At 38.2% G+C, this 12,328-nt stretch overlaps 1 protein-coding gene across 1 annotated transcript in view; it reads right to left on the bottom strand.

Annotated features, from left to right (window-relative positions):
- BARD1 (BRCA1 associated RING domain 1) overlaps positions 1-12,328 on the bottom strand; it is a 142,444-nt gene that overhangs the window by 61,762 nt on the left and 68,354 nt on the right. Inside the window, exons 5-6 of the mRNA XM_027873777.1 lie at positions 4,600-4,680; positions 1,812-1,984 (exon numbers count right to left, since the gene is read on the bottom strand). Coding sequence (XP_027729578.1) covers positions 1,812-1,984; positions 4,600-4,680 — 254 coding nt within the window. The remainder of the gene's footprint in view (positions 1-1,811; positions 1,985-4,599; positions 4,681-12,328) is intronic.

Raw genomic sequence — 12,328 nt, 5'->3', positions numbered from 1 at the left:
TCTGTTTGGAAGTCAGCAGCAAAAATTTATTCTACACGTGGTACCAGAAACTACATGCAAGGACCCAGGAATAACACAGAAAAATGACAAACAGCTGTGGCTGTTGCAACAACAGCTAAGTTTCAATACATCTGAGGCTCCAAGATCCCATTATTTTCTCACAGAAGTAGCTGTTAGTGAAACTCATTAATCAGTGGTTCAGTCCATACTTTAACCTCCACAGAACTTCACTGGAGGCAGCTAAATTGCACACAGTGATTAGAGTGCCAGGACTAGAGTCAGGACTGAGTTCAAATCTGGCCTCAGCCAATGGCTGTGTGATCCTGGGTAAATCACTTTACCCTGTTTGCCTCAGTTTCCTCATGTGTAAAATGAGTTGGAGAAGGAAAATGGCAAACCACTCCAGTATCTTTGCCAAGGAAACTGCAAATGGGATTACGAAGAGTCAGACACGACTAAAATGACTGAACAGCAACAAGAATATCCGGTTGTACAAAAGAATATTGTTTAGCTCTGTTGCCTAGTTACATTTCAAGATATTAAAGTGTTGATTCAAAAGTGGCAATTCCTCTATTCACAGGATCGTGGATTTATAACTAGAAAGCACCTTAAAAAGTCCTCTCATTCAAGTCAGTTATATTACAAATGAAGAAACTAAGGCCCAGAGAGAATTAATTAGTCCATTAGAGCAGCAGGAAATCTGGAAAAGCTGCAGGGTTTTCCCTGCAATGAAGCATTTCACACCTAATAATTATAAGTAGCTGGTTTAAGACTTGTCTAAGTAGGATTGTTTTATTCTTTGTTTTTCCGTCTGTTTGTTTTTTTTATCCCCGATACAATGCCAGGCACAGAGTAGGCACTTACTAAAGGCGTGCTGACTGATTGATGATTACACTTTCAGTAGCTGATTTTTAGATTCTATCTTTTTAAAGAGACATGGTCATCTCAAACGAATGAGTTTTTAAAAAATATCTTTAATTCTCACACTTGGGAGGTATTTTAGAAGGAATATGAGTATTTTCTTATATTGAACTTTCCAAATTATCCTCATCCTTTGAGAGAACTTTAATGAGATTAAATGGGAAACCAGTATATCAGCTTACTCCAATTTAATTCAACACTGAAACTAAACTTTATAATCTTACTAACCTAAGACGATGAGGCAACAGACTAAGACAAAAAGTCCACATGAGCCATTTACTTGCGATGTGTTCCATGGTGTCTATTTTAAAAGACAATTTCCAAAAGTCACTTTGTGCCACTGCAAAACAACACACCCATGAGCCTCATCTGGAAAACGCAAAACCTTTCATTATGATGCAAGTTAATCACAGAGTTCTATTTCCCAACATTTGAATTCTTGCATGCATTTCTGCATATTATGTCCAAGTGGACATAAGGAGAAATGCAAGATGGGAGATAAATGCAATGGTCAATTTAAAATTTCTATTTATATTTTAAAACAACTGGCTTTTGTACTATGTAAATAAGGCCAGAGGAATGAAAGCTTTCAAAATTAGCTTGATAATTTTCCAGCACTAAAAGAAAACCCATGATCTCTCTGTCTCTCTCTGAGTCTCTGTCTCTCTCCATACACACATATCTTACAACCACAGAAGGAAAAGACATCTATGCTGTTTTTAAACCGTCGTGAAAATCACATCTAATTGTGGGAGGCGAACAGATGAGGGGATTAAAAAAATGAAACACATCAACAATAACCTACATGTTAAGGTCTTTGCTTCAAAGGCAATTATAATTTAGAAATTCACGTCAATAAAATAACAGTAACACGTTTCCAACCTACTTACATCGAGTTTCGAGAGGCTCCATGGGAAAGTAACAGCTTGGCAATGCTCACGTGCCCATTCCTGACTGCATCATGGAGTGGCGAGTCATTCTGGTAGCCAGTGGTGTTTACCAAAGCCTTGTGTTGTAACAGCAGCTCCACAACCTTCTGGTGTCCATGATTGCAGGCTTCGTGCTAATTGACACAAATTGGAGGGAGGGCAGAGAAGCATGACAAAGAACAAGTAAACAAAATTCTAATGATCTGGCAAAAAACCAAACAAAACAAAGCAAAAAAAAAACTTTGTTTTTTAAAGGATGCTGGATTAGGTCAAGAATTTTGCTTTTAAGTCAGGTAGTCTGGATTCAATTTATTTGGACAAACATTTATAGGCATAATAAGGCACTTACTACACGTCTTAAAAATCACTTAAATGTAAAAGCTCTCATAACAGCTCTCCTGACATCACTGACTCTCACAGATACTTTTCCTGACCGCTACTCTCATATATGTGTTGTCTCCCATGTTAGAATGTATGTTCCGTGAGGACAAGAACGATCTCACTTTTTTATCGCTCGTATTGAACACTGTGCCTGGTACCTAGTCAGCAGTGATCTTAATAAATGTTTTTTCAATCATTCACTCAATTCAGGCTATAAAGACAAAGACTTTTAACTTGAGGACTAAGTAATAAGTCCTTTTGGAAGAAAGAGGGAACGTGCATTTTAGATGAAATATTGCTAATCATAAAATCCCAGTATCAGAGCTTGAAGAGATTTTATGGGTCTGACTCTTAAGTCCACTATAATGCTGCCATGATGCCATGTTGGGGATATGAAAACAGAAGATACTGAGTTCATGCCCTAGGGGAAGTCTTCAAGCAAAGGCTGGATCATGATATAGAAGGAATTATTATTAGGGCGTGGATGAGACTAGATCAGATCTTCTTAACCTAGGTGCCATGAACTTTTAAAAAATATATATATATAGACCATTATTTCAACATAATTGGTTTCCATGTAATGTTATGTATTTTATTTATTTAGAAAAAAACACAATGAGAGGGAGTCCACAGGTGTCAGCAGACTGCCAAAGTAGTTAAAAAATTAAAAACTCTTTTGATTAGAAGGTTCCAGAGGTCCTTTCAAATGGAAATTCTATAATTGTCTAAGGTGACCCAACCAAAGTTGAATGCATACCACAATTTCACCTTCGGTAAAGTTTGTAATTTTCCACTGATCACACAGCTATCAACAGTATAAAAATATCCAAAATCTACACTTACTTACACGAGTTCATAGATCTACAAGGCAGTTCTACCACCAGCCGAGGCAGCAAGTGGTCAAGGCTTATCATTAGCAACTTGTCTGATCCCAATAATGACTAAATTAATACAAACAGCAACTGAATGGAAGATATCAAAACAGACTCCAGAGAAAAGAAATACTCCTGGTTAATTTTGTCCCCACTTTTTTATGTGTGATCACACCATCACTTTGCATTTTGATAAATCCATTTGAACAAATTCCCTCTTGTGATTAACATGCATCTTGGTATGTCAGATTCAGAAAATAGGTCATATTAAAGCTGCTCTTTTACTGGCAAAGGAGGAGAACTTAAATCAATACAGCAAGAATACTCGCTCCTTTTTGCTATAGTGTGCTTTCCAGATCATGAAAAAATAATTAAACCAATCAGGAAAATATTAGCTAGTCCGAGAAAGTCTCTACAACTCCATGACTTAGAGCTGGATGAATACTTTCCTGGCATGATATTTTGGCTAGTGGGGACACCATTATATATCACTTTAAGCCTGCATGCACCTGGTCTAATTAGACTCCCAATTTCTGTGCTGAATTTCTGCTTTGCAGGATGAATGCATCTCCCTCATCTGTTGACATCTTCTGTGGCTACACATGTCATATCTCATGTTTATTGTCCTAATGCAATTAGCCCAGATAGTTAGCACTTGTTTCCAAATGCAAGCAGCTTGTACTATTCTTTCCTGTGGATTCTTCACATTACATGTTTAGCCACACACTGTATCAAAAGTCAAAAAGATCTCTTAAAAAAAAAGGCTCTAAATAAGTTAAAAAAAAATACTAAACAGGATAACAAGGAGGCAGGACTACAGGGTTTCCTCCCTTCTATCCATATATAGCAATTGCGGCATGTGGTGTATCTCAATGGGACTTACTTTCCTGTGAAAAACATTACATATTTCTTGACCCTTCTTGACATAGCCAGCAGCAAAAGTCAGCCTCTAATGGGACCAGACTTTGGAAGGTGAGAACTTCCTAAATTAAGGAGCAGCTGTCCTACACCAGTTCTTGGGCAACCCATTAAAAAAAAAAAAAAAAAAAGCAAAATGGGACCACCAAAAAAAGCATAACCATAATCCTGAACCCTTAGAAAGTGAGTCAAGATAACACAATAATTTCTATTAGGGGTCCATGAATAGATTTCAAATGAGTCCATGGGCTTGGATGAGAAAGAAAAACGACAGCTTTATTTTTACTGACTTCTACCTGAAATTTAACATTTTCTTTTATCATGAATGTAGACAACAAACATTATTCTGAGAAGAGATTCCATAGGCTTCACCAGACTGCCAATGGGTCCATGATACCAAGATTAAGAAGCTCCGCTCTAAATTATACGCCGACCACACTGAAGATCAGGTCAGAAACCATTTATTCCCCTTATAATTAATGAAAATATAATTTCATTAAAGAAAAAAAAGAAGGCAGAGAGGGATGTGTCCCAGAGGGGAGTGGGGTAGTCAGAGAGCAAAGAAAGCTGAAAAATACCAATGGAGTCCATCCAGCATGGTCTTTAACATTTGGGTCACTTCCATTTTGGAGGAGGTGTTCAACAGATGGTATGTCACCCTAGGGAAAAAAAAAATACAAAAGCAATACACGAACATTAGATTTATAACAGGACGGTAACAGAAAGAAAGTATCTTATTAGTTTTTAGAAAGATAAAAAGCTAAAGCTACCCAGCTTCTCCCTCCTGTTTGCCACAATCTTGTGATTCAATCATGTTAAGTGAAATTAAAATGTGTTCTACTCTGGGGAAAGGAACAAAGATTGTTACTTAAAAGGAAATCTGTAGTAGTTTCAGAGCCAAATTCTGAAGGCAAAGGACACAGATTTCAAACTGGAAAAGAAAAAGAAGGTCATCTAGCCCATCTCCCTGGATTTCCCTCTCCCTACTTTACAGGAGCAAAAACTCGCCCAAGGTCATCCATAGAAAGTGGCGATATCAGGGTGCAAATTCAGATGCTGACCTCAGACCATTACCATTACACTGTCTCTAAACCAAGCCATACTATCTTTAGCTGCATGGTACAAGTTTCTGTTGTTGAAAATTAAAGGATTTCCCATTGGAAGGGAGATGAAAAGTCATCGGATCTTAGAGATCACAGGATCACAGGTCTAGTACTGAGAGGGAACTCTTGAGACCTCAGAGGAAACTGAGGCTCAGAAAAACAAAGTAATTTGCTTAAAGTCACACAATATCCAAACCCACATCCTCCCAGCCAAGATCTGGCACTCATTCTACTGTCTCTGTAAATGGTCACAATACAATTAAACCTCACAGAAATATAGATACAGAAACAGAATGAATGCCACCAAGCCTTTGCAAAATGGTGTCCTCCTTATACTAAGCCAAAGAGTTAATGTTTATTATTTTAAAAGTCTTTCATATCATTTCATTCCCCCTCTCCCAAACCCTCCCACTAGGCAGCTGGAAAAACCTGCTACCATAGGAGGCACCTTCCCCCACTTTCTTTCTTCCTCTTCTGCCCACTCGCATGGCAGGGGCTGCCCAGAATCCATCCAGGCTGCTTAATGCTCACATGGTTTGGAGGAGATGGGATCTGCCAGCTCTACTGGAAGACCACCAGACCTTAACATCTGCTTTGTTACTGCCTCCTAAAGTCCTCCAGGCCTCACCATCTGCCCTAGAGACTCACAACAGAGTCATTCAATTTAATGGCATAACCTAAAGATCCCTGGGTCTTGCCAGCTGCAAACCTTCTCCCCCAGATTTCTGGACCTTTCCATTCACCCTGCAGCTGAACCATCTTTTATGTGATTTTCCCTCAAGTATAGCAAGAGCTCCTTGAAAACTATCCTGTTTTTTCTATTTTTATTACTACTAGTGCTTAGTTTTAGCACAGTCCTTGGCACATAGGTGCTTAATAAATTTACATTCATTCATCTAAGAGGGAAAAAATACATATATGAAAATATTTTTATAAAAAAAATGAACTGTAAAAACAGAAACAAAAAGCCAAGAAAGCTTTTACTTAAATCAGTGACAACCCAAGTAAAAACTGCCAACACCCCTTATCTCATAGACAGTGACTCTCTATCCTTGTCCTTTAATTTCATTTCTATTCTTCCCTATTTGCTGGGAGGTATTTTCTGGGCAGAAGCAGTTGCTTTGTTGAAACTGACAGAAATAGGAATCTGTATAAACCTATTCAAAATGCCCCTTGGGAATTTGCTTTTAATTCCCCTCCCTAGTTTAAGACCAAAACAACCACCCCATTATCTTCTACCAGAGCTGTGAGGAACAGAGTTTCTGTGAAAACCATGATATAGTCTCTCCCTAGATAATTTTTTTTCCCTAGTCTTACATATTATTAACGGAAGTAATTACTAGAACACAATATTTTACTCTGCATTAGAATTTACCTCCTGATTTGGGGGTAAAGAATTAAAATGAGGCAGAAAAGGGAGAAAACATTTAACAAAGGGCTGGTAGAACTCATTCTGCTTTTACATTATCAAGGCATACTTTCAAGTAGGTGAATAATGGCATTAATCCCATCCCCACAAATTAAAGATCTCTTCCAAGCCCCCTGAAAATTTTGTTCACCAGAAAGGATTACAAAAATAGAAATATGCAATGGTAATTCAGTATGGTTGTGGAAAAATACTTATCCTAAGATCCCTTCCAATTCTCAAGTCTATGCCGCCATCAGACCACCATACCTCACATCAACTATCAGCTTTCAATGCTTTTTCATCAATAAAAGATGATTAATATAAAAAAAATATATTGAACATTTCATCCTATCTTGAAGATTCAAAAGGCATTTCAGTAGCTTATGTTACCTCAGATGCAATATTATAAAGTCAATTATTACTTTATAATAAGTGCACAAAGCTATTATTTGCATCAAAGTGACTAAATATTAGATTGCCCACTTAAGTTCACTGCACACAAAAGGCATGTGACAAAGGTGATATACATAAACAGAAATTCACAGTGAGCAGGCATCTTCATTCATTCTGGGCTATGCACAGTGAAAACAAGACAGCATCAAAATAAAAACTAGCAGGCTAAACAGAGTCTGGGAAACCCATGAATATAAAGTCCAACAAACAGAAGATGAGTGAAGTGATGTTTTCCATAGGCCCAAGAACTAGGCCAATGAATTTTATTTGAAATAGAAAACTTAAAAATTCCTGGGAAAAATGTACACAATGAGGAAATAAAACTTTGCAGTTAGGAAAATGTTATGCATCTATCTATGCAGCTATTTCTGTGATATTCTGAAGGTAAGTCCTGTTAATTGCCAATATTCCTGAGAACCGAGGGAAAGTACTGGAGTGGGGAAGCAGATGTCTGGAACCTCCCCCTCCTTGGCCTCTTTTGTTTATTTCCCCTGGAGAGAGAGGGAGAAACAGGGAGACAGAGAAATCTAGTGCCTGGTAAACTTACTCATTTATTATACAAGAAGGAAAGATAAGAAGGCATGACGAAAGTCTCAATATGCAGAATGAAACTGACATGTTTGGATGTGGCCAATGTGGGAATTCATTTTGCCTGAATATGCATTACTTGTTAACAAGGTTTTTTTGTTGTTTTTTTGTTTTTTCCTGCCCCTCTCATGGGGAATGGTAAGGGTGGTAAGAGAAAATAAATGTTTGATAGGTGACAAATTTTTTTTTTAAAAAACAGTAAGCAATGTCTGAGAGAAAGCTATATGAGAGAGGATTTCTTTTCATTATGAACACAATATAATACAAAGAATTCATAGGCATCTGTTCGATAATCAGCTTTTAAAATTAGCATAAAGGATTGCACATATAAGATACCATAAGGATTTCCTCTATGTAATAATTAGCATTTTCACATGTACCTATATTGGACTAAAACCTTTCCCCAAGTGTATTGCTGAGGAGGGAACAATGTGCAGGTCAGAACTTAACCTCTTGCTCCAGAACGATGGCTGGTTGCTGGGCAGCCAGCCAACATGCCGGAAAGGAATACAGTGATACCCAGATTAACAAATACCTTGGGAACAAAGCAAGTTTACAAGACTGCATTATGTTTGGGGAGGAGGAGGGGATGGGGAAGCCCAATAATTGGGAGCAGGTCTGGTTGCAGTGATCAGTTAGAGAAAAATACTCCTTTAACAACTTTCCAGGTAAAGGTAAACATGCTCAATTCTAGGAAAAATGGTCAGGTCTGACAAAACTGACCTCCGAATCCCCTGCTCTTCTTCCCGTTAACTAAGCTTAACCACTTAACTTAAGTAAAAAACTACTCCCCCCCCATTATTCTAGCACCCAATGCCTTCCAACTCTTTTGACAAGCAGTCTCCAGTCTTCTCTCTCTTCCCACAAATCAAGAGTAATAGGCATTCTTAAGTGACTAATGAATCTTAATCAGTATGTTAACTTAGCCAGCAGGTGCATCTTAAACCTTGCTTCAAGTTGCAGATGAAAAGGATCAGTCTTTTATTAAAGGAATTTCAGGTACCTCCCCCAAGGGCAGGCCATGGGGTAAGGGGAGGAAGGAGAAAGGAGGCAAAGAGGGGGAATACACGAAGGGACATTAAGTTTTTTCTTATTACTGGTCATCCAAGTAAACCTGATTTAGCCCTGCTGGTGTAACTCAGATGAAGAAATGGGAATCAAATAAGGATGCTCAAAGGTTCTCAGAATCATATAAAAGTAATAAAAATTAGGCAAAAGAAGCAGACACTGTTGATAGTGACAGCCCCAAAAATTAACATTAGAAATTCAAATGAGAAATGTGAAACTAGGGAAAATGCTTCAAAAACCAAAAGTTGTATTTAAAAGAAGGGAATCTTATTCAGGTTTGCTTTCAACTCCTTTTCTGACTTGTCTTCTGTAACTGCCTTTCAGTCAACAAGCATTTATTAAGCACCTACTACATGCTAGGCATTGAGGAAACAGAAAACAATCTAAAAGTCTTGCCCTCAAGGAGCTGGGGGATAACATGCAAATAATACAAGCATATAAAAATGCACACCAGATTATGTGGTGGTAGTGAAGGCTAACAAAAATTAGGAGAATCAGAAAAGCCTCATGTAGAAGGTGGCATCTGAACTGAGTTTTGAAGGAAACTAGGGCATCTAAGATCCAATCCAATAAACATTTATTAAGTGCCCACTATGTGCCAGGCAGAGGCAAGGGTGGAATGCAATCCAGTAGGGCAGAGTAAATTACAAAAGTATGGAAAAGAAAAGTAGGGGCCAGCAAGTAGGTCCGATGGGGTGTACTATAGAATTTTAAAGGGGAGTCATGTATAATAAGCCTAGAAAGGTAGGTTGGGCAGCATTGTAAAGTACCTCAAATACTAAACAGCATTTATATTTGATCCTCAAGGTAACAGAGAACCATTGGAATTTAAGAAAAGAAGTGACATGGTCAGACATGCATTTTAGGAATACCTTTGGCAGCTGCATAAAGGATGGATTTAAGAGAGGAGAGATTTGCAGCAAGAAGACCAATTGCGAAGCTACTGGTATAGTCCAGGTGAGAGATAATAAGGGCCTATACTAACCTTACCATATAAGTAAAGAGAAAAGAACAGATTCCAGGGATGTTGTGCTGAGGTTGTGAATATGGGAAATAATGGTGGTACCCTTACAGAAACAGAGAAGTGTGGAAGGAGGGTGACTTGGAGGGAAGACGAAGTGTGTCAAGAATGAGCTGTGGAGATGATTACGGGCCATCCAGTTCAAAATAGCTAATAAGTAATGGAGTGACGTAAAATGGAGACCAAAAAATGGGATCATTGGGCAATGTGTCACAGGATGGAGAACTAGACATTTTCTCTGATCCCTCAAGCCCTCTCACCTCTCTCAAATACAAATTATGGAAAAGACAAAGCAATTTCAGCTGTCTCTGCAGCCTAAGATTCCCAAAACCCAAACAAGGTAAAAAATCCAATGAACTAACAACAGAGAAGCTAATTTCCACCCACAGGACCCACAAGCTTGCAAGAGGGCTCACTTCTGCTCCTTCTTCCTCCCCATGCCACAAAAAACCCAAAAGGCAGAAGGGGTCTTGGCTGGGACAGCCCCAGGACAGACAACACTCTGGAGCCTGTGGAAGATGATTTACTTAGGGATAGAGGCTTTGAGGTCCACTCCCCAGGGAAGCCACCATCTAAAAGAAAGGAAAATGATGGAGGAAAATAAAGAGAAAAAAGACTGACATTACCAAAGCTCTCAGGAGAAAGACAACTCAGTTCAAAATACTGAGCATCCACAGATAATGCAGCAAAGAAGATATTAATAATGAAGGGAATATGGCCTCCAGATAGGCAACTAAGGGGCATAATGGATAGAGTACTAGGCCTGAAGTCAGGAAGACATGAGTTCAAATCCAGCTGCAGACACTTACTAGCTATGTGCCCTTGGGCAAGTCACTTAACCTGTTTGCCTCAGTTTCCTTAACTGTAAAATGGGGATAATAGAAACACCTATCTCCCTGGGTTGTTGTGATGATAAATGAGATAATATTCGTCATTCAACACAATGACTGGCATATAATAGGCACTAATAAATGCTAAATTTAAAAAATGTTTGTGTATGTTATATACATGTATGTTATAGTATCAGCTAAGCAATTCCACACACCTATAAATAAATATTATGAAACAAATACAAAAGAATAGCAGAGGAAGCAGAGGACCGTGCAGATTCCCAAGAGAACATAGAACCACAGCAGAACTTTTTTGAATTGTTTAAAAGAGAAATAATAATTCTGAAAACAGAATTTATGGCTTATGAGCAGAAACAATTCAAAGGATAGAAAAACTTGAGTTCATAGTGGCAAGACTCGTCCAAGAAAGAAAAGAGAATTACTGGCTGAGAATGCAAATCCACAAAAGTAAAGGACAATCTGGAAGAAAAGAAGCAAAAAGCAAAAGAAAACGTGATCCTCAAACAAGGAAAATATGCTTATCTCTAAGACAGGATGTGAGGAAATTTTAAGTCTCCCCTTAGAACACAAGTCAAAAAACTGAACACCGTAATGTAAGAAATAAGAAAACTTCTGAACAAAGTGCCAATTAAAAGAATTCAATAGATTTCTTCCAGAGATGAGGGCTGGACATAGAGATACAGGTGTCATTTGTAAAAGAAATGACAAACCCCCAAAAGCTTATGAGATCACAAAAGGAAAGAGTAAAGAAAAAGAGGGCCCCTTGGATAACACCCTCATTTGGGTAGCATGATGTAGATGACCCAGCAAAAGAAAGGCCAGATATGTGCTATAATTCACAGAAGATCAAAAGCACCCAAGAGGAGAGTGTCAACTTCTAGACAGAGGCTGAGAAAGATGAGAATTGTGAAAAGATTATCAGATTTGGCAATTAAGAGATCATGGTAGCTTCAGAGAAAGCAGTGTGGAGTTGAATGAGGTTGGAAGACATACTGCAAGAGGTTTAGAAATAAGAGGAAAAGAAGGACAAGAACAAACTTGAATTTGGCCACGAGAGGGAGAAGAGTTATATAATAAAAGCTTAAACGGATGCAAGGAGTCAAGCAAGTAGATTTTTAAGGAGGAGTCATCGTTCTGGCAGGTTGGTGGTAGGCAACAGAGATTGAATCAGGAGAAAGGGGAGAGATGAAAGATTAGAACAAGAGAGGAAAAATACCAATTCCTCAAAATATTATTTTCATATCTTTTACTCTAATGCTGATAACTTCTGTTCCAACATTTGACAAGTTCTCATAAACGATTTTAAAAGATGCCATATATTTTAAGTTCAAGCCAAGTTGCAACATATTTTACATTTCTAAATAAACACAGTGACTTTAAATACGTAAATAGTACTAACACACATTGGATTTCGAGCAGCTAGGTGGCTATTGACTGATAGAGCCTCTGGCCCTGAGTTAGGAAAACCTGAATTCAAATCTAGCCTTGGACACTTACTAGCTGTGTGACCCTGAGCAAGTCACTTAACCTGTTTGCCTCAGTTTCATCATCTGTAAAATGAGTTGAAGAAGGAAATGGCAAACCACTGCAGAATTTCTGCCAAGAAAACCCCAAATGGGGTCATGAAGAGTCGGATGTGACTGAAACTACTGAATAACAACACTGGACCTCAATTTCCCCTAAATTTGAGTCTAAAAAAAATTTTACCCACAGCTTTGAAATTGTCTCAGATTTTATGTCTCCAAGAACATATGAATTTGAAGTTTTCACAATGTCTACAATTTAGACACTATTTCCAATGTCTATGGAAATGGG

Source organism: Vombatus ursinus, unplaced genomic scaffold (assembly GCF_900497805.2).
Source record: "Vombatus ursinus unplaced genomic scaffold, bare-nosed wombat genome assembly UNPS02014802.1, whole genome shotgun sequence".
NCBI classification, from domain to species: Eukaryota; Metazoa; Chordata; class Mammalia; order Diprotodontia; family Vombatidae; genus Vombatus; species Vombatus ursinus.
The sequence above is the reverse complement of the archived record's forward strand: the minus strand, read 5'-3'. Positions and strand labels throughout refer to the sequence as shown.